At 34.2% G+C, this 18,436-nt stretch overlaps 3 protein-coding genes across 5 annotated transcripts; all 3 read left to right on the plus strand.

Moving 5' to 3' along the window:
• Window positions 1–940: 940 nt before the first annotated feature.
• Window positions 941–10,531, plus strand: LOC130951941 (uncharacterized). Of its 3 annotated transcripts, none has more exons than XM_057880699.1 (16): window positions 941–1,141; window positions 1,869–2,414; window positions 2,679–2,922; window positions 3,279–3,556; window positions 3,855–4,007; window positions 4,127–4,885; window positions 5,013–5,107; window positions 5,893–5,955; window positions 6,067–6,155; window positions 6,248–6,313; window positions 6,863–7,405; window positions 8,319–8,393; window positions 8,564–8,634; window positions 8,754–8,811; window positions 9,199–9,445; window positions 9,571–10,531. In XM_057880699.1, exons 2-16 carry the CDS (start codon window positions 2,002–2,004, stop codon window positions 10,206–10,208), a joined length of 3,792 nt encoding a protein of 1,263 aa, XP_057736682.1. In that variant the 5' UTR covers window positions 941–1,141; window positions 1,869–2,001; the 3' UTR covers window positions 10,209–10,531. The 3 variants fall into 3 exon arrangements, with proteins under 3 accessions (XP_057736682.1, XP_057736685.1, XP_057736683.1); XM_057880702.1 differs by having other exon boundaries at window positions 5,893–5,943; XM_057880700.1 differs by lacking the exon at window positions 941–1,141 and adding an exon at window positions 1,181–1,215.
• A 1,795-nt stretch (window positions 10,532–12,326) lies between these two features.
• Window positions 12,327–15,339, plus strand: LOC130951945 (lipoyl synthase 1, chloroplastic). Its single transcript, XM_057880705.1, has 7 exons — window positions 12,327–12,798; window positions 12,919–13,082; window positions 13,217–13,307; window positions 13,416–13,573; window positions 14,144–14,315; window positions 14,564–14,674; window positions 14,850–15,339. Exons 1-7 carry the CDS (start codon window positions 12,439–12,441, stop codon window positions 14,934–14,936), a joined length of 1,143 nt encoding a protein of 380 aa, XP_057736688.1. The 5' UTR covers window positions 12,327–12,438; the 3' UTR covers window positions 14,937–15,339.
• A 1,372-nt stretch (window positions 15,340–16,711) lies between these two features.
• LOC130951947 (germin-like protein subfamily 3 member 2) lies at window positions 16,712–17,836 on the plus strand. Its single transcript, XM_057880707.1, has one exon. It carries the CDS (start codon window positions 16,984–16,986, stop codon window positions 17,608–17,610), a length of 627 nt encoding a protein of 208 aa, XP_057736690.1. The 5' UTR covers window positions 16,712–16,983; the 3' UTR covers window positions 17,611–17,836.
• The last annotated feature ends 600 nt before the right edge of the window (window positions 17,837–18,436 follow it).

An 18,436-nucleotide genomic window follows, 5' to 3' on the forward strand; every position in this document is an offset into this window, starting at 1 on the left:
AACTTACCCCAAACGTTAGAGATAAAAACAATACTTTACTTTTATTATTATTATTATTATTATTATTATTATTATTATTATTATTATTATTATATTTTTCTTTTCAAAATTTTTAAATAAAAATAAATAAATTAAATTTTCATAAATTATTTTATTTTATTACTAAACAAAATATAAAAATATTAAATTTTGTATCTCTATTTTTTATGTTTTATTATTAGTATCTTATTTTATCCTCAAAAACAATGTGGCCATATATAGGACTTTGTCTAAATGTCATCATAAATTTTTATTAAACAATATTTTATGTGCATAAAAAATTAATTACTAAATTAATCATTATATTTTTTGTATATTTATATATGAATTCATATATTTTACTAACAAAATAATGAACCATTATAATAACTACAATAGAATAATTAAATATATAATATAAAATAACTAAATTTAATTTATAACAATCTAATAAAACTTTTTAATAAGATGTCAAATATATATTTATTAGAAAAACAATTGATTATAGTTGATTTTTGATATACATATAATATGACTGAAAATTTTATTATATTTTCTTTATTTAAATTTCTTCATTTATAATATATTCTAAAATTGTATCCCATTAAAAATTAAGCAAATTCAAACCACTAATATATTGGATCAAATTGAATTCAAAATATAAGACAAGTAACTGCAGTTTAAAAATATATTATTTGGATAGATTGAATATTCATCAAAAAAAAAAAAAGAAAAAAAAAGAAAAAAAGAGAAGATAAGATATAGATTGAGCTGAATTGATTTTCTACTCAAAAGTTAAAACAACCAATTAAAAACACCCTTTACATTTCGTCTCCCTAAATCCTTTTTTATATATTTCGGGGGCCAAACAAGGCCTAAAGTCACGAAGACGACAGCGGCAACATATAGAAAATTTTGTCAACCCTGTTTACATACTTCCCAAATCTGATTAACGGCTCTGATTTCATTTCACCATTAATCTCTTCTTCTTCTTCCATCTTCTCCTCTTTCCCTATATTTCTGTGGGACCCTCTCTCTCCTACAGTACAGAGTCACCCTTTTCCATGTTCCTTCTCTCTCTACAATTCGATCTTCTCCTCAATCCCCTCTCTGGTCAATGCAGGTACTCTCTTTTTCCCTCCACATTCCCATTATCTCATCACTCAATTTTTCTTCCACTTTCGCTCAGTTTCGCAGGTAAGGGTGCTTAGTTGCCTTTCCTTGTTGAACCCTAGAATTGTTCTTTTTTTTTCTTGCTCTGGTTTTTATCCTTTCTGGTGACACTATTGAATTCGAAGATGAACCTCATTGTGTCTTTTGTTTGCTACTTCAAACTGTTATACCTTCATTCTTAATTGTGCCTTTAGTTTCTTTTTCTTTCCTTTCAGCAATGTGCGGTTTATCTAGTGATGCAATTCTGCTTCTACATTTATGCATTTACTTCTTTGTTTGAATGTGCTGAGAAATCACACTACTACACTAGCACTAGTTACTGATATTTTAATACAGTTCTGCACTGAATTAAGTAAATTCTGTTTCCGTTTCTCTTGGCTTATTCTTTTTATCACATGGTTGATGTTATATGTACTAACAATGTATTCGCGGAGCTCTTATCTTTTCACCCCAATTTGACTGCACCATTAAACCACTATGTTTTGTGGACTCCCAGCTTCTTGACAGTGATTTGGCGTATTCGCAATAGGATTAATTATATGGGTCATCCAAATTTCTGAATTTGCTGCTACCGCATATCTTTCAACTCTCATTTTCTGTCACTTTGTTGAGCTGCACATTTTTAACCTTCCATAATCTTGTATATTGATTATAGTTCGGTTATTGACTTACTGCAGGTAAATCCCAAGTATATTACTACTCATACTTGTTTATGGTTTGATGGGCTTGTCCTCGAGAGATCCCTTACTGAGAGCTAACATGGCGCAAGGGATAGTATATATGTCTTGGTTCAGTTAGCATTAACTTATTATGGCTGGAAATACTAGATTTGATTTAAGTGCTACTAGTCCAGAGGAACCAGTTTTCAAGGGGACCTTTCTGAATGGACAGAGAGGGATTCTGATGAATGGCAGTTTGGACAGGTCTGCAAGCTTTTGTGACGGTAATGAGGGGCAGGTATGTTCTACTGTGTCCCGGGGAAATTATACTTCTACAGGAGATCCAGCTCCAGTAGCTCAGTATTTAATGTTGGATCCGATAAACATGGGAGATCAAAAATATACTAGGTCTGGTGAGTTAAGGCGAGTCCTAGGGATAACTTTTGGTAGCACCCGTGAAGATTGTGCTTTTGGAACTGCTAATTTGAAGCATCCCCCTCCTGTGGCTACAGAGGAACTGAAGCGATTCAAAGCAAGTGTGCAAGAGGCTTCTGCGCGAGCTAGGTAGTTGAGGAACTTTGTGCAATACCATTGATATCATCTAATCCGTTAAATATATTTTTTAATTAACCAATTCGCAATAGAGAGGTTGCATTTGAAGCTTACATAATTGATGGTCTGTCATTTTTTATTGATTTTTCTGATTTGTTTGAATTTATTAATGACTGAATTGTCCAAAACAGTTTCAAAATTGATACATTTTATATATTAGTCTACTGTCAATTAGTAGTTCATTCTGAGGGTTGTGAAATTTGAGGTTCTTCTCAGATATAGATCAAAAAGGTTGGATGAATCCTTACATAAATTGAAGTGTTGGGAGGCTTTAAACATGAAGAAACAACTTAGGAATGAGATATTGACAAATGAAAGGCTAGGCGGTGGGCCACATTTCTTGAAGATGGGAAGTCAGACTCATAGGAATCCATCAGAGCATGTGAATCAAAGACTAGAGGACAGGCCTAAGAATGTCATTCTGAATAAGCGCATACGTACATCAGCTACTGAAATTCGGGTGTGTAGGCATCATTTTTGTTTGTGGTTGATTACATATAACAAATCTGTGTTTCTGCCAAACTACTGGCAGATGTACCACTACTTTATCCTACTACTTCTGTGAATATATTTTCTGTAAATATCTCGAGTAACTTGACTTGGAATATTTTGAATTGCTTCATTGAATTCCTTTACTTAATTGATGACACATGGATAACTAATTGGTTTTATCTCTTAGATACCAACTGTACTTTGTTCGCATACTGTCTTTATTATCAAAATTAGTTTCTCTAATAGGTTAATACCTATATAATTATATATCGTATCACAATTATTTTATTGTTTTGTACTCTATATTTTGTTCAAAAACACTAGGCTGAAGGACAAAGTACTAGCTGTATGAGGCAGCCTTTGGCTGTTGGAAAGGATAGAGACAATATGAAGGATAGTAGCAGAGGTTGTGACACTGTTGAAGAGAAGATGCGAAAATTACCTGCAGGTGGAGAAACATGGGACAAAAAAATGAAACGAAAACGTTCCATGGGCACTTTTTTCTCCAGATCCAATGATGGTGAGGGAGAACTTAAAAGGGTTATGCATCTAAAGCTAACTAATGAGTCTGGTATGCAGTCTTCTGATGCCCAAGGTTTGAGGTAAAACCAATTTATGAATTGTTTTGATCTACCATAATGTTGAGAAATGATGTTAATTTAAGAACTAAGAAAAGGCATTTTGCCAACAATTTATAACAAGGTCTTTGATTATACTGCTTTCTCCTAAAGTTTTCTTTGGTCCTATCTTATTTTCTTTCAATAACAAAACCTCCGTATTATTATGTTGAAGTTACAGGTGATCTTAAGCATGGGTATTATGAACCTATGATCTTAAAACTTGCATTTTTGTATGCCACAACACCATAGAATAATCTGCCTGCAACATTCTATTTCTCAGGTCAGGATATACTGTCGGTAATAGCAAGCTTGATGTAGCTTCCCTGTCTACTATTTCCATTGCATGTGCAACTGCCAAGAATGAGCAAGAAAAGGTCTCAAGGGATTCAATGGATGGATTAAATAATGAACGAGATGCACATAAAGGAAGCAAGTATGTTTTGATCATCAATGCTTTTTATGGAGTCTTCTTAACAAGCTTGTATTTCTCTGATATAAAATTCTATTGAGAGTTTATGACTAATATCTTTCTATTTCATCTTTTCTTATTAGGTTTAATGTTCGTGATAATAATTACACAGGTGGTACTTATGCATTGCCAAAAGGAAAGGCTTCAAGGGCTCCACGAACTGCTCCTTTGATGGCCGGAAACTCATCATCTGTATCTCATTCTTCTGAAATGCTTGAAACCTGGGAACAACCTTCAAGTACGAACAAGCCTCATTTAGTAACTATCAATCGTAAGCGTCCTTTGCCTGCTGGATCTTCTTCATCCCCTATGGCCCAATGGGTTGGGCAGAGACCTCAAAAGATTTCTCGCACTCGAAGAGCCAATGTGGTATCCCCTGTCTTGAATTGTGATGAAGTGCAGGTGTCATTGGAAGGCTGTTCCCCTGTGGATGTTGGTACTAGGATGACTTTTACTACAGTTTCCAAGGATGCTGTCAACATCATTAAAGAAGGTAGAGTGAAACACGAAAATGTTTCTTCCCCAACTAGATTATCTGAAAGTGAAGAATCAGTTGCTGGGGAAAATGGTGAATGTAAACTAAATGAGAAAGGTTTGGGAAGTAATGATGTTGATGAAAGAGCCATAAATAATTCATATAATTTAAGTTTCCCTGCGTTAGCAACGAAAAAGAAAAAAATGCCAGGCAAAGAGATTGGAGATGGTTTGCGTAGACAGGGCAGGAGTAACAGGGGTGCATCAGTGTCAAAGAATGGCATCTCACCAGTGAAAGAGAAGCTGGAGATCGCAACCTTGACAAAGCCAATTAGAAGTATGAAGCATTCTTCTGAAAAGAATGGAAGGTATTTTTCTTTCTCCTCTCTGTCTCCATCTTGCTTTTCCTGGTTATAAATTCTACCAAAATAAAACAATTGGTGGTTATACTCCCTCCTCCCACTCTTCTTGAAAACCTTTTTGTATTTGATTCAGTAAATCAGGGCGTCCTCCGTTGAAGAAATCATGTGATAGGAAAACTATTACTCGCAATGGGCTTCCATCAACTAGTGATTCCCCAGATATCGCAGGTATACAATCACCAATTGTTACATTCAACTCAGCGGCATTGTTTCCAACTGATGATAATATAAATTTTCTTATGGTTTTGGTAACAAGTGTCTGGGCACTTGTTAAGGATACTTCAATTGGAAATTTTTTAAGTTTTTTCTTTAATAAATGTACTATAGATGCGTTGATTTAGAGATTTTAACCTCCCAATAAAATTTTTCTATATTAAAAGCCTTAACAAGTGGCTTTAAAATTCAATTTCTTTTAGTTATCTTTTTATATCTATCTGTGCACACACTACAATTATGAAATACATAATATTGCTTTTTGTTTTCTGCCTTCATTTTCTTATAAACTGGCCCTGCTCCAACATATCCAATGTAAGCTTTCAATTCCCCTAATTTTTGCCGTTATTTCTTCCAGCAGAAATCCTAATCATATTAAATCATAACTTCCGCTATCCTGCATCACTCACGTTTTCTTTTATATTCATGATCTACTTGGGTTTAGGGTTTAATATTTCTGGAAATTTTTCTCAGTCTACAAAATTTAGGTGATTATTTGTGCCTCACATTTTTCTGTTTGAAATGTATGTTGTGTTTCGATACATGTCAAGTTAAACCAAGTATTGTAATACACATGAAGTTAATTTATGTACTGTATACATGCCAAGTCATGCAACGGAAGTACAAAACTGTCCCTTAATGAATGTGGACTAGAATTAAAAAAAATTGCAATTAAGCAATACATCATCCTTGCTAAATATTATAGTGCAGTAGAATACTAAACTGTCTGAAATTCCCAGGTGAGTCAGATGATGACCGAGAGGAACTTTTAGCTGCTGCAAATTTCGCAAGTAATGCCAGCTGTATGTAACTAGACTCGAATTGTATTGTGGTTTTTAGTAGTATACCTACCACATATATTGCTTTGGTGAGCCTTTCTATATATATATATATGTTGCTTTGGACCTTGGCAGATATTGGTTGTTCTAGTTCGTTTTGGAAGAAGCTTGAACCTTATTTTGGTCCTGTCAATTTGGAGGACATAGCTTACCTGAAGCACCTGGTGGGTACTCCAACTACATTTGTTTATATGAAATTTAAGTTCCCCTAATGGAAGTATTGCCTTTTCCTCCTTTTATGTTTCCTTTGCATTAGGTTAAGTCAACAGAGGAGGATCACAGATGTTTGTCTCAAATGCTCGGCCTTGGAACTGATGCCCTGGTAATATCTAAGTGGCTAAATCTTAGTTGTCAGCATTTTATATTTGATGCTTTGTATCTGATGTTGACATCTTACAAACAAACCTGATTTCCTTTATTTTTTTATGGTCTTTCAATGATTTCTGAGGTCTATTTCTATTTCAGTCAGGATATTTTTGCTTTTGGATGCTATCTGGCTTTAACTTTCTGTTATTAATAAGTTTGCCATTCTTCAGTATCACTAAGATGAACCAGTGGGTGCACTTAATTGCAATAATTTATCTTCATTTTTATGCGTAAGTGATAATTGAGATGTGCCATAACACATGGCTCATTGCATTTAAACCTTTTCCAGATCATGCTTATTGAAATCTCTCTCCCCTTCTCCCTTTTACATGCTGGCCAACTTATTGGTTCTAGTCTACATGTTTGTTAATGTGTAGCTTGACGAACTGTGGAGCCCAATTAAGTTTGTGCATAAAAAGGAATCAAGAATTAGAACTTTGATTATCAGTTTTCTGTTTTCATTGTTTTCTTTTCGTAGTAACATGTTCTTCATGTGAATTTCCAGGATGAACGTACACATACAGATAACATTCTCTCACAAGGTTCTCTCTCTGGAGAAAGAGAAAGAAGAGTCTTAAATCAAACTGATTCCATAAAGATGTCCTTGATGGCTGACATGCTTGATCAGCATGTTGATGCTAGTTTTTTAAGCAGACAAATGGTAACAGAAGGAAACAAAGTTCCCCCACTGTACCAGAGGGTACTGGCAGCTCTGATTATTGATGACCAAATTGAAGAAACTGTTGGAGATGGGAATATGTCTTTCTCTGAATATGAATTCAATTCTAACATGGTTTCTTGTAATGGGAATGCTAGCTTTACTAATGGCACAGCCCACGGTCATGAAGGTGACGTGTTTTTACAACAAATGCACCAGGGACCATTGCATCCAAGGACTGAAAAGCTCGACATGTTATCTGAAAATGGTATACCAGATATGCATAGGGTTTCTTGTTCATCATCTTTCAATTGTGATTATGAGCAATTGGGTGTGGAGGATAGAATCTTACTGGAGCTGCAGAGTGTTGGCCTTTATCCAGAACCAGTGGTAAGCTTCTCATTGGTAGAACTTATAAGGAAGCCAGTGGTCTTTGTAGTTTATTTATATGTGAGGTTCACTCTATGCTTTAGCTGCCATCTTCCATCTCTGTTTCTTATTTCTTCATTTCTCTTATATACATCATGTGACATGTAAATCATTCAATTTGTCATCTGAACAACTTAGGCTTTTAGCCTTGTAGAATGACTAGTCCATGACATTGTTTTATAGCATGTAGTCTGAAGTTCTACCTTTGCTTCACCCATTTTTCAAATTTTAAATAAATTCCAGCAGTGTGTAGGGTCTGCACCGCATGGTTCAAGCCCAAAATTCTGCACTTCATTTTATTTTTTAGCATGTTTGGCATATTTTTAATAGTAAAAAGAAAAGCACTAGAAAAAAAAATATTTTTTTTTTACTTTAAAAAAGATGTTTTTAACATAAGCAAAAAAGTACTTTTGTATTGTTGTACCCAAACATAATTGATAGATAAAAGATATTTTTACATGAGATATCCAAATATAAAATTACGTTTACTTTGTTAAAAAAGATATTTAAAAAAAAACACTTAAAGAAAGATATTTTCATAAAAGTTTATCCAAATAGGCCCTAAATAAATTAAAAGATAATTTTATATTGTTGTATCCAAACATAATTGATAGATAAAAAGATACTTTTTTAAATGAAATATCCAAACATCAAAATATCAAATTAATTTTATTTTTCTAAAAGGTCTTTTAATAAACAATCACTTCAGAAAAGTTTTTTTTAGAAGCTCACTCAAACAAGTCTATAATATGTAAATGTCTACACATGAGCAATATGCTTAGAGACACTACTGAGTATTGAATATGATTTCTGTAGCTTCACTTTTTTAAAACTTCTGTTGGTATCTGATCTTTCTGTTGTTGTCTGATAAAAGCCTGGTCTTGCTGATGGAGATTGCGAAGCTATTGATCAAGATATTCTTCAATTACAGAAGGAACTTCACCAACAGGTTTTAATACTTTTGTTTTATTTATTGATTATTTATTTTTGGATTTCTTTTCTTTTGTTTTACTTTTTATATGTATATATGCTGCATTATGTGAAAGTTATAACAGTTTTGACAGAAAATCTGGCTGAGGTATTTTTTTACACCTTGATTGTCCTTGCCCAATTATGCAGGTCACTGAAAAAGGAAAGGGCTTAATGAAACTCATTCCAGCAGTAGAAGAGGGCAGGGAAATGGAACAACGGTATGATTAGGTTTTAATACTTTTGAGTTTTGATTTGATAAACTCATGGAAATAATGTGTATGTTTAGTATCTACCTGGACCCTCACTAATCACTGAATGTTTTTTCCTCAACTGACAGAGCCCTTGAGGAAGTTGCTATGGAAAAACTTGTTGAGTTGGCTTATAAGAAGAAGCTGGTAATTTAACTTCCATTTATTTATTGATCTGTTCTACAGGTTATTTGAAACATGCTATTCATTTTCTTAACGTGTTTTTCTTTTTTTTTTAAATAATGCTATTTATTTTCTTATTTAAGTGATAAGTTTTAATGTGCTACTTACGTAGGATGATGATGTTAATTCCTCGCTGTTGGCTTGTTTTATTACAAAAATTTACTTGCAAGTTTTGTGCTTGACCTTGTCTTTCCCTTCCTTCTATGTCAGCTTAGAAAGAGATGAGTTAAAAGCATTGCCATTGCTCTAGATTCTTCTTTTAACTATTATGATGTGAATATGCAATAACAGTTTGTTTATGAAAGAGTTAACTGAATTGCACTATGAAATGACCCTCGGTATTGTTGATAGGCCACCCGTGGAAGTAGTGCCGCAAGAAATGGCCTTACTAAGGTTGCAAAGCCAGTTGCTTTGGCTTTCATGAAGAAGACACTTGCTAGATGCAGGAAATTTGTGGAAACTGGGAGGAGTTGCTTTCTGGAGCCTGTCTTTAAAGATGTGCTATTTGCTTCTCCTGCCCGTAATGGCAATGCTGGACCGGTCCTTGCTGTAAATCTACCACAAACTCTAAACTCTCAGCAAGATCATGCCTTTTCAGGTCTCCTCCATTTTAACCATGTTTTGTGTGTTTTGAGTCTTTGGCATTTGCCTTTAGTTTCATTTATATTATAAAAAGCACTTGTCTTTCTTGTTGCGTAACAAATTGGACCTTGGTGCTTGCAGGTTTGTTTCCTTGCAAGGAGCAGGATGTGTTGGGAAATCTAGACAATCCCTCTGACCAGGATTTTGCCAGAACTGGACCAATACTAAACAGAGGGAAGAAAAAGGAAGTGCTACTTGATGATGTTAGTGGCTGTGCTGCTTTGAGATCTGAGTCAACTCTTGGCAATTCTTTCATGGGTGGAGCAAAGGGAAAAAGGAGCGGAAGAGAGAGAGACAAAGGCACTTCTGCAAGAAACTCTGCCTCAAAAGGCGGCCGGGGTGAGCGTAAAACCAAAGCAAAGCCCAAACAGAAGTCAGCTCAACTATCTACTTCTGGAATTGGATCTCATAGCCAGTTGATGGAAAATAACAATACTGAGCATAAATTGGCTTCTGGCTCTAATGAACCAACTTCCAGTGGTAGCAACAAGAAAAGCAAAGTGGGTTCTGCATCTCATGTGTCCATTGACCCTGAGGAGCCTATGGATTTTGCAAACTTGCATGAATTAGACCCCATGGAACTAGGTGTAGATAGTGAACTTAATGAGCATCAAGACCTGGACTCGTGGTTGAACATTGATGAGGATGGTTTACAAGATGATGCAGTGGGCTTGGATATACCAATGGATGATTTGTCTGATTTGAATATGCTTCTATGACAAGATATTCTCTTGCACCAGTTGGCGCTTACAAAAGGGTGTTTTTTTGGGTGATAAGCTGCATATACAATTCACATGAATCAAGCATCTCATGATTCACTTTGCCCATTATTTTTGTATACTTATGATTATCAATACAATACCAAAGATAGAAACCCATAAAAAGGGTTAAAGGAAAAAGGAAATCGTAGTCCCCAATTGTTTATATGATTTAGAGCATTTCATAGGTTGTAATTAGTACTCATTCTTAACGAAATTTTGATCGTCTTCATTGGTCCGTATTTTTTCTCATGGTCTTGAAAATGTCCTCATTAAGACCTTAATTTCTGTAGCTTGAGTTCCTTGAAATTTAGTTCTTGTAAGTTTCTTTTTCCTTTTTTCCCCAACTAAGTCATTTAATCTTAAATATAACTCTTAGTACTAAACAATTTTTATATATATTTTTTCTTACACTTCTAAATAAAATATAATTCTTGTATTTTGCCCTTTTCTTTTTTTGGAACAAAAAAAACTCAACACACTAAAGTGGTTTAACAAAGTTAAACATGACACAAACAAAGAAATAAAAAAGCAAAACACAAGTGATATCAATCTATTGTCATTTTTGGTATTGCCATCAATAACCATTTCACTCTTTGTATCTATTGCTATTTCTGGTATTGCCATCAATAACCACTTCACTCTTTGTAGTTTAAAAATATCTTTTTTTTTAATGACCTCAATACTTGCCTCTTTATTGTTGAAAACTCTTTCGTTTTGTTTCCGCCAAATATTCTAAATCACTGTAAAGAGCATGATCAGCCACTTCTTTTGCTCATTTTTTCTACCAAACACTCCTGTCTAATTCTCAAACAACTCTTTGACGGTTTTCGGAACAGCTGCCAAGTAAACTCACAGGAAAATAAATGGTGAACAAATTTCATATCCTTCTTACGTAGAATACAGTTATTGTCACTTTGATGAAGTACTCGTAATCTACACAACCTCTCTTTAGTATTTACCCTTCTCACTAAAACAAATCATCCAAAAAGCTCAAGTCTCAAGGAACCAACCCTCTTCAAATTGTGAAGCTGTAGCTCGTAATATCTTCTGATAGAATTTCTGACGGTAATACCTACACAAACGAATTAATAGAAAAAATATTTTTTTTAATCAAAATTTTAAACAACACTATCCTCTTTATCCGTTGATATTTTAACGGGTCTTAACCTATCATAAAGTTGATAGACAAGTTCCAACTCTCATTGGTACAACTCTCTTCTCCAATAAAAATTTCATATCCACTCTAACTCATATCAGAATTTATAGTCCTTTATAATAGATCCTTATTGGTTTGAAACAGAAAAGAGTCTCAAAAAACTCACTTTTAAAGGACCACCTTATAATCAATTATTTTCTCAAAATTATGTTCTTCTTCTACCCCCTACTTTCATAGCTAATCTACTAATATTTTTTGCTTTTACTTGTTGTTCATTAAGATTCAGCTGACAAATGTCTTTCTATAGGCTACTCTTTAAAGATAGTATCTAATTTGATAATATTACATTATGATTTAAATTATTATAAGAGCATATTATCTTTTTTTCACAATGAAAAGTCCTCCTTTTTTAAAAACCGTTACCACCACCTAAATAGAAATACTATATTTTTAATTATGACATTCCTTACTCCTAATTCACCTAATTTTTTTAGTGCTTGTACCACTTTTCATTTTACTAAGAACATATCATATTGCCATCTTTTTTACTCCACAAAAATCTTTTTTGTAATGCAATCAACCTTTCTACAACTGTTTTTTGACATTTTACATTTTGTTCTTTTCTAATTTATCTCAACAATGAAACAAGTTATGGTTTTTTTTTTTTTAAGTTATATCTGAACAGGTTGAAAAGAAGAAAAATAATTGATTTTTGGTATTGTTATTATTTAAAGGAGATTTGATTTTAATTTTTATGCACCGAAAAGGTAATTTTACAGGATTATCTAATCAAATTTACGAATTTAGATGATTTCATAAATAATAAATTTAAAAAATTAATTATTTTTAGGTAGTTAGTTCCCCTTTCCAATAGTGCATGAAAATTGGGGAAATATGAATATATATTGTATTTTAAGAGGGACGGAGAGACCAACTTCAACAATGGAATGCTTTGTTTTCTCCGCTTTCCGCAACTCTAACCGCTACTCCCTTCCTCGCCTTTGATTCTCGAATTCGCATTTTCATCACACTATGATTCAGCACTCGGTTTTCAACCGTTCTTCAATCTCCTTCTCCGCCCCACTTCCCACCACATCCCGAAAACGCTGCGGTTTCCTCAACCCGATTCGATGCGACGCCACGGATTCATCGCTTTCTCCGTCGCCGGCGTCGATTCCCGCCCCGCCAAAGCTGATGGAATCGGAGCGCAAGAGCGGGTCCTACCCTGGTGGGTTGGGCCCTTACACTGGCAGAGACCCCAATGTTAAGAAGCCACTGTGGCTGCGGCAGAGAGCTCCCCAAGGCGAAAGGTTCCAAGAGATTAAGGAATCTTTGTCCCATTTGAAGCTCAACACTGTTTGCGAGGAAGCTCAGTGCCCCAACATTGGAGAGGTTCCATTTCCGACTTCATTTTTGTTTTAGGAAACATGAAAAGATGGTTTTTTTTTTTTTTTCTTGTCTTGATTTGACGTGATGATTTAAAGTATTGATTTTTTTTATTCTTATGGACAGTGTTGGAATGGAGGTGGGGATGGTATTGCAACTGCAACAATCATGGTTCTTGGGGACACTTGCACCCGTGGATGTAGATTCTGTGCTGTCAAGACTAGCAGAAACCCTGCACCTCCTGATCCTATGGAACCAGAAAATACTGCAAAGGCTGTTGCTAGTTGGGGGTGAGTATTTGATGTGTGCTATTTTTGTTGACAAGTGCAGTTTCTTATAGTGGTTTGTGCTTTAGATATTCTTTGGTAGTAATTTATTATAGCTTATTCCATGTTAATTTATTCCGAGTTACCCTTTTTTGCAGTGTTGATTATATTGTTCTAACAAGTGTCGACCGTGATGACCTACCTGATGGAGGAAGTGGGCATTTTGCTCAGACTGTTAAAGCTATGAAGGTACGAGGATATGTTGGATTGTTGTCTCATGATGCATTTTACAAAGCATACAATGCAAATTGCAAATACATGCAAGTTTGAGAGTTAACTTTGCGATTGCTTTTGCAGAATCTCAAACCTGAGATCATGGTTGAGTGTTTAACCTCTGATTTTCGGGGTGATCTGAAAGCTGTTGACACTCTGGTTCACTCTGGATTAGATGTCTTTGCTCACAACATTGAGACAGTCAAACGGCTTCAAAGAATTGTTAGAGATCCTAGGGCTGGGTATGTTGCATTTCTGGTCCAGCTGCCTTCTCACAATTTCAACTATTTGTTTCTTTTAAACTAAAATAAAAGGGTCAAAAAGAATATAAGATAACAGTATATGATGTCAAAATTTGGTTATGATGACCTATATTACATGGATTTGATTTCATTAAATAATTTGCTGCTTGTTTGTTTGCTACCCTTTGTTTCCACATAAAACCTACATTTGTGTACAACTATTATCCACTGTCTGTGTATATATTATATTACCATATACAGAATATGTAGCTGTTATAATGAGTAAGATTAGGCTAGATTTAACCCTTAAATCCTTGTAAATTAGTATAAGAACCTCTGAAAATCAGTTCAAATTCTGTTCTTGATACTTGTACATTTATCTATATGTTTGGTATTTAATTTCTTCCATTCTCTGGCATATCTGCTCACAATATAATTTGACTGAATAATTTATCGTCACTTGGTTATACATGAATAAACAATTACAGTCTGTTTCCGTTGGCGGATCTTTTCTCTGTTCTGAATCACCATCTGCTCAGTTTCTGTTTCATATATGTAGTGTGGTTGTAGGTATGAGCAAAGCTTGTCAGTTCTAAAGCATGCAAAACATAGCAAAGAGGGAATGATAACAAAAACCTCTATAATGCTGGGCCTTGGAGAAACTGATCATGAGGTGAAAGAAGTGATGGCTGATTTAAGGGCCATAGATGTTGATATTCTGACATTTGGTCAGTATTTGCAGGTTAGTCAATGTAAATGTTTTGGTGCTGCCCACATTTCCTTCTCATAGATTTAAATTGAATCTAAAAATTCCGCCCATGCTTACTGGTGGTGATGCTAATCCTTCACGCAATCCAATAAATTTTTGGGTTGCAAGGAGCATGCTTTCCGAAATCTATTAGAGTATTTTATGATTGGCTTGGCTGACAATGCACCTTAATGTTTAATTATTGCGATCTATTGTTGATTCAAAAGATGTCATTGTTGCAGCCGACTCCCTTGCACTTGACTGTCAAAGAGTATGTTACACCAGAGAAGTTCGCTTTCTGGAAAGAGTATGGGGAGTCTATCGGTTTTCGTTATGTAGCCAGTGGGCCACTGGTAAGCTCTTAGATGCATCAGAATTTCCTTGTACCCTTCTTTTGGTATGATTAACATGCATGTGCTAGGTCTCTCACAGCAATGAGAATCTTCCACTTTGAATGTAGCAGCATGTGTTGTGCTTCTAATGGTTTGTTATCGTCTTCATTAAACTGATCAGTGACATGTTTTGCAGGTTCGATCGTCGTACAGGGCTGGAGAGCTATTTGTCCAGACAATGGTACGCGAAAAAGCCAAGACTGCTGGTGACTCGTCGTCCTGAATTTTTTATCTTTGATTATGCATAGCATACAACACAAGATTATGAGTTTTTCACAAGTGCTGCTGCAAGAAAAATTGGTTACATGAGGAGACAAAATTTGATATGTTTGATGTCAGATACATTGTTATGTTGGCATTACATTATCTGTGTCAGTACTGTTTCTTGATTCAAATTCTTTATCAATCAATTTACGGCAGTTATGACTTATAAGACAGAATCTACACCAGAAGAAGAAAGAGGACAACAAACTCAGAAGCATCAGAACTCTAGAACTGTAATTGAGTTATTATAGGAAAGGCTGTATTTAGTTGACTTTTTCTTCATTATTTTCTTGATCTAATATACTTTTATAATTTTATAGGCTGCTTTTAAAAATTAAAATGCAGGCATTATCTTTCGACAATTCTGTGATGAAGAGGCTTTTATGTGGAGAGAACGAAGAGTGTATAATCGATTTTAAAAAATTAATAAAAATAAAATGACACATTTAACTATTTATTAAAGAGAATCTTTATCTCTTTATCATTTTTCTTTTTTGCCATAGAATGCACCTAAATAACTTTTTAATTTTTATTATAAATTGATGAAAGAAACGATGTGAATGATACTAAATTTAGGGGAAAGGATAATGTCACTTCTATTTTAAGAGAATGAATCTTTTCAATTTTTTTAAAATGAAGATGTAAAGTGTGATTTTTAACTTTTTAATATTTTTGTCTCACTTATAAAGAGATCATATTTTATTTTTTAAAATAAGAAAAAAAATTAACATCATCATGTGAGATGTGACATCAAAAATTAAGAGTGACATTATCATTTTTTTAAATTTAGATGCATATTTTAGTAATAATTTTATTGAGTCCTATTAGTTTTTGTCTGAAAGTTATATTAGTTACTATATTTTTGTGTAAAAATTACATGTATTGTTTATTTTATTTTTAATATATATTTTATATTTTAATATATCATCTATGTTGTTAGCTGATTTAGTAACTGGTTTTTGGTATACAGCTCAGACCTAGAGTGATTGATTTTCAATTACATGAAAAAAATGTAAAAATGAAAAAAAAATTAAGAGTGTGAAAAAATATTTTCTTTTTAATTATATAAAGAAAAATGTATTCCTTACAAACTTACTATTGCTCTGCACATGCAAGTCTATGAACGACAGAGTATGAGCCTCTGAGACAAACTTTAAGGAATGAGCTCTATGATATTTGGCCATGTGTGCTAGACACCAAAGTTGACCAACTACTTTATACCAAATAATCCTAAAAGCTATCTTTCTTTTTAAGTAAAAAATAAGTCACTTTATGCATCCAATTTGTATGGGTCTGCACGCAAGCTTTGGTGGACAACCCCTACAAAATTTTAAAGCTTTACTTTAACTGATGCATTTTAAACAAAATTTCGTTCAGTTTGGACCACTATTCCACCAAGGAGTTTTCTGTTGTTTGATCTAATAAATGGGGAGTGTTCACTTCTTTTAGATGGGTGTACTATTATAGTATTATTCTTTAAGCAATAATCTGGCCAGTTGAAACAACTCAGCTGGCTTAGTACGACCAAACACTTATGTTATGTGTAGACAAAAAAATCAGTTACCAAATCAGTCATTCGCAGAATACATGTTGAAATGAAATAACATACGTATTTATTCATAAATACATAGTAAATACATAGTTGTTGATTTGGTAGGTGATTTTTGACGTGCATGTATAATTTTTTATGACCAATTCGCTTACAAAACAAAGGAAAAAGCAATGAATGTAGCAAACAATGAGTTGTTGGATGCTGTCATTTTCTGTCCACTAAGCAATCCTCACTTTATGGTAAAGCAAAGGTTCTTAAAGTAGAAATTGACAACCAAACTATGAATTCCTATAAATATTGGAGTTGAATGATTGATGAAGCAAGTTGTGAAGCTAAGTTTAGCCATCAGTGAGTAGAAAATTTCAGACATAACATTCAATGTTTTCTTGATACCATCATCTAAACTTTGATACTAGTACTACAAGAGATAGTTAGATACTTAGATTCCAAGAAAATGTTGAAAGAAGTTTCAGTGCTGTTACTTCTTTTGGTATTCATTATTGCTGCTATGGCTTCTGATCCAGATCCAGTGATGGACTTCTGCATAGCCAAATCACCAGAAAACGTCTTCGAATGCAAGAACTCGTCCGCGGCAACCATAGAAGATTTCACCTTCTCTGGGATAAAGTTTCCAGGGAACTTCAAAAAAACTGGTTTTTCTTCTGTGGCTGTGAATTCAAATGTGTTTCCGGGTTTGAACACACTGGGGGTATCATTTGTGAGAGCAGATTTTGATGTTGGTGGTATCAATGTTCCTCACTACCATCCAAGAGCAACAGAGGTTGCTTTTGTGCTGGAGGGGAAGATTTATTCAGGATTTGTTGACACGAAGAACAAGGTTTTTGCCAAAGTTCTGGAGAAAGGGGAGGTAATGGTTTTTCCAAGAGGAATGCTGCATTTTCAGTTGAATGTTGGAGATGGCCCTGCTACTATTTTGGGAAGCTTTGATAGCCAGAATCCTGGTTTGATGAGAATTCCAAATGCAGTTTTTGGTTCTGATATAAAGGTGGAGCTTTTGGAGAAGGCTTTTGGATTGAATTCTAAGGAGCTTGCTAAGTTGAAGAAGAAGTTTTCTTCTTAGATATGTTCTTTCTGTTAATAAATAAATTTTTTTGAGGCCTGATAAATTGAATGATCAAGGTGTAATCACATCATTCACAGTGGAATTTTTTATGTATTGCAGAACATTACTGACCATTAGCTGAAATTTTTAATTTCCCATCAGTGAGAAGTTATTTGATTAATTTGTACTTTATTAATTTTGATAATTGATCCCAATATTTGAAGGGCCTACTTCATCTTTAAGATCCATCTTCATTTAGCATGATTTTATAGCTACCTTAATTTAGTATAATTGCTTTTGCTTTTTCATATTTTAAAGTCAACACATTAGTTAATGACTGGTGAGTTTGCAATCAAAGGAGTAGTTGGTTGAGTTATATTTTGTATGTCTGTTCCTTTACTTTTGCCGTTTACTGCGCTTTGCCTTTATGATTCAACAGCATCATTTCAAGGAGGCTGTCACTTCTCCAAAAGCTTCTTTGTTAAAATGCTCCTCTTGCCCCCCATTTGGTTGTTGCACTCATTTTGCTCTCCCATGAGCAACTAGCTGTCATGCTTTTGTTGGAGAACCAAACAAGCCATGATTATGTGTTTAACACATTCCAAGGGGAAGAGAAAGAGTGGATTACTCTTTGTGGTGCAAAATAAAATTAAACATTATTCTTTAAACACCAATCTTTTCTTAAGGTTGCTTGTTTAGTAAGAAAGAAATTAGATTATACATTAATGCCTTTTAATAATATAAAGGCGCGGCCGATGCTACGTTAACGCAGGATGCGGGGAAGAGTCGCACCCCAAAGGGTCCAGTGTAGGCAGACTAACATGATAATTTAATCAGTGATTGA

This window comes from Arachis stenosperma, chromosome 9, assembly GCF_014773155.1.
Source record: "Arachis stenosperma cultivar V10309 chromosome 9, arast.V10309.gnm1.PFL2, whole genome shotgun sequence".
Lineage (NCBI taxonomy): Eukaryota > Viridiplantae > Streptophyta > Magnoliopsida > Fabales > Fabaceae > Arachis > Arachis stenosperma.

Excerpts from the sequence above, each read along its gene's own strand:
- LOC130951941 (XM_057880699.1), top strand. The coding sequence starts at position 2,002 with ATGGCTGGAAATACTAGATTTGATTTAAGTGCTACTAGTCCAGAGGAA. Across the intron at positions 4,008-4,126 it reads GATGCACATAAAGGAAGCAA|GTTTAATGTTCGTGATAATA; the intron begins GTATGTTTTGAT and ends TTTTCTTATTAG. Across the intron at positions 8,394-8,563 it reads AGAAGGAACTTCACCAACAG|GTCACTGAAAAAGGAAAGGG; the intron begins GTTTTAATACTT and ends CCAATTATGCAG.
- LOC130951945 (XM_057880705.1), top strand. The coding sequence starts at position 12,439 with ATGATTCAGCACTCGGTTTTCAACCGTTCTTCAATCTCCTTCTCCGCC. Across the intron at positions 12,799-12,918 it reads AGTGCCCCAACATTGGAGAG|TGTTGGAATGGAGGTGGGGA; the intron begins GTTCCATTTCCG and ends TCTTATGGACAG. Across the intron at positions 14,316-14,563 it reads CATTTGGTCAGTATTTGCAG|CCGACTCCCTTGCACTTGAC; the intron begins GTTAGTCAATGT and ends TCATTGTTGCAG.
- LOC130951947 (XM_057880707.1), top strand. The coding sequence starts at position 16,984 with ATGTTGAAAGAAGTTTCAGTGCTGTTACTTCTTTTGGTATTCATTATT.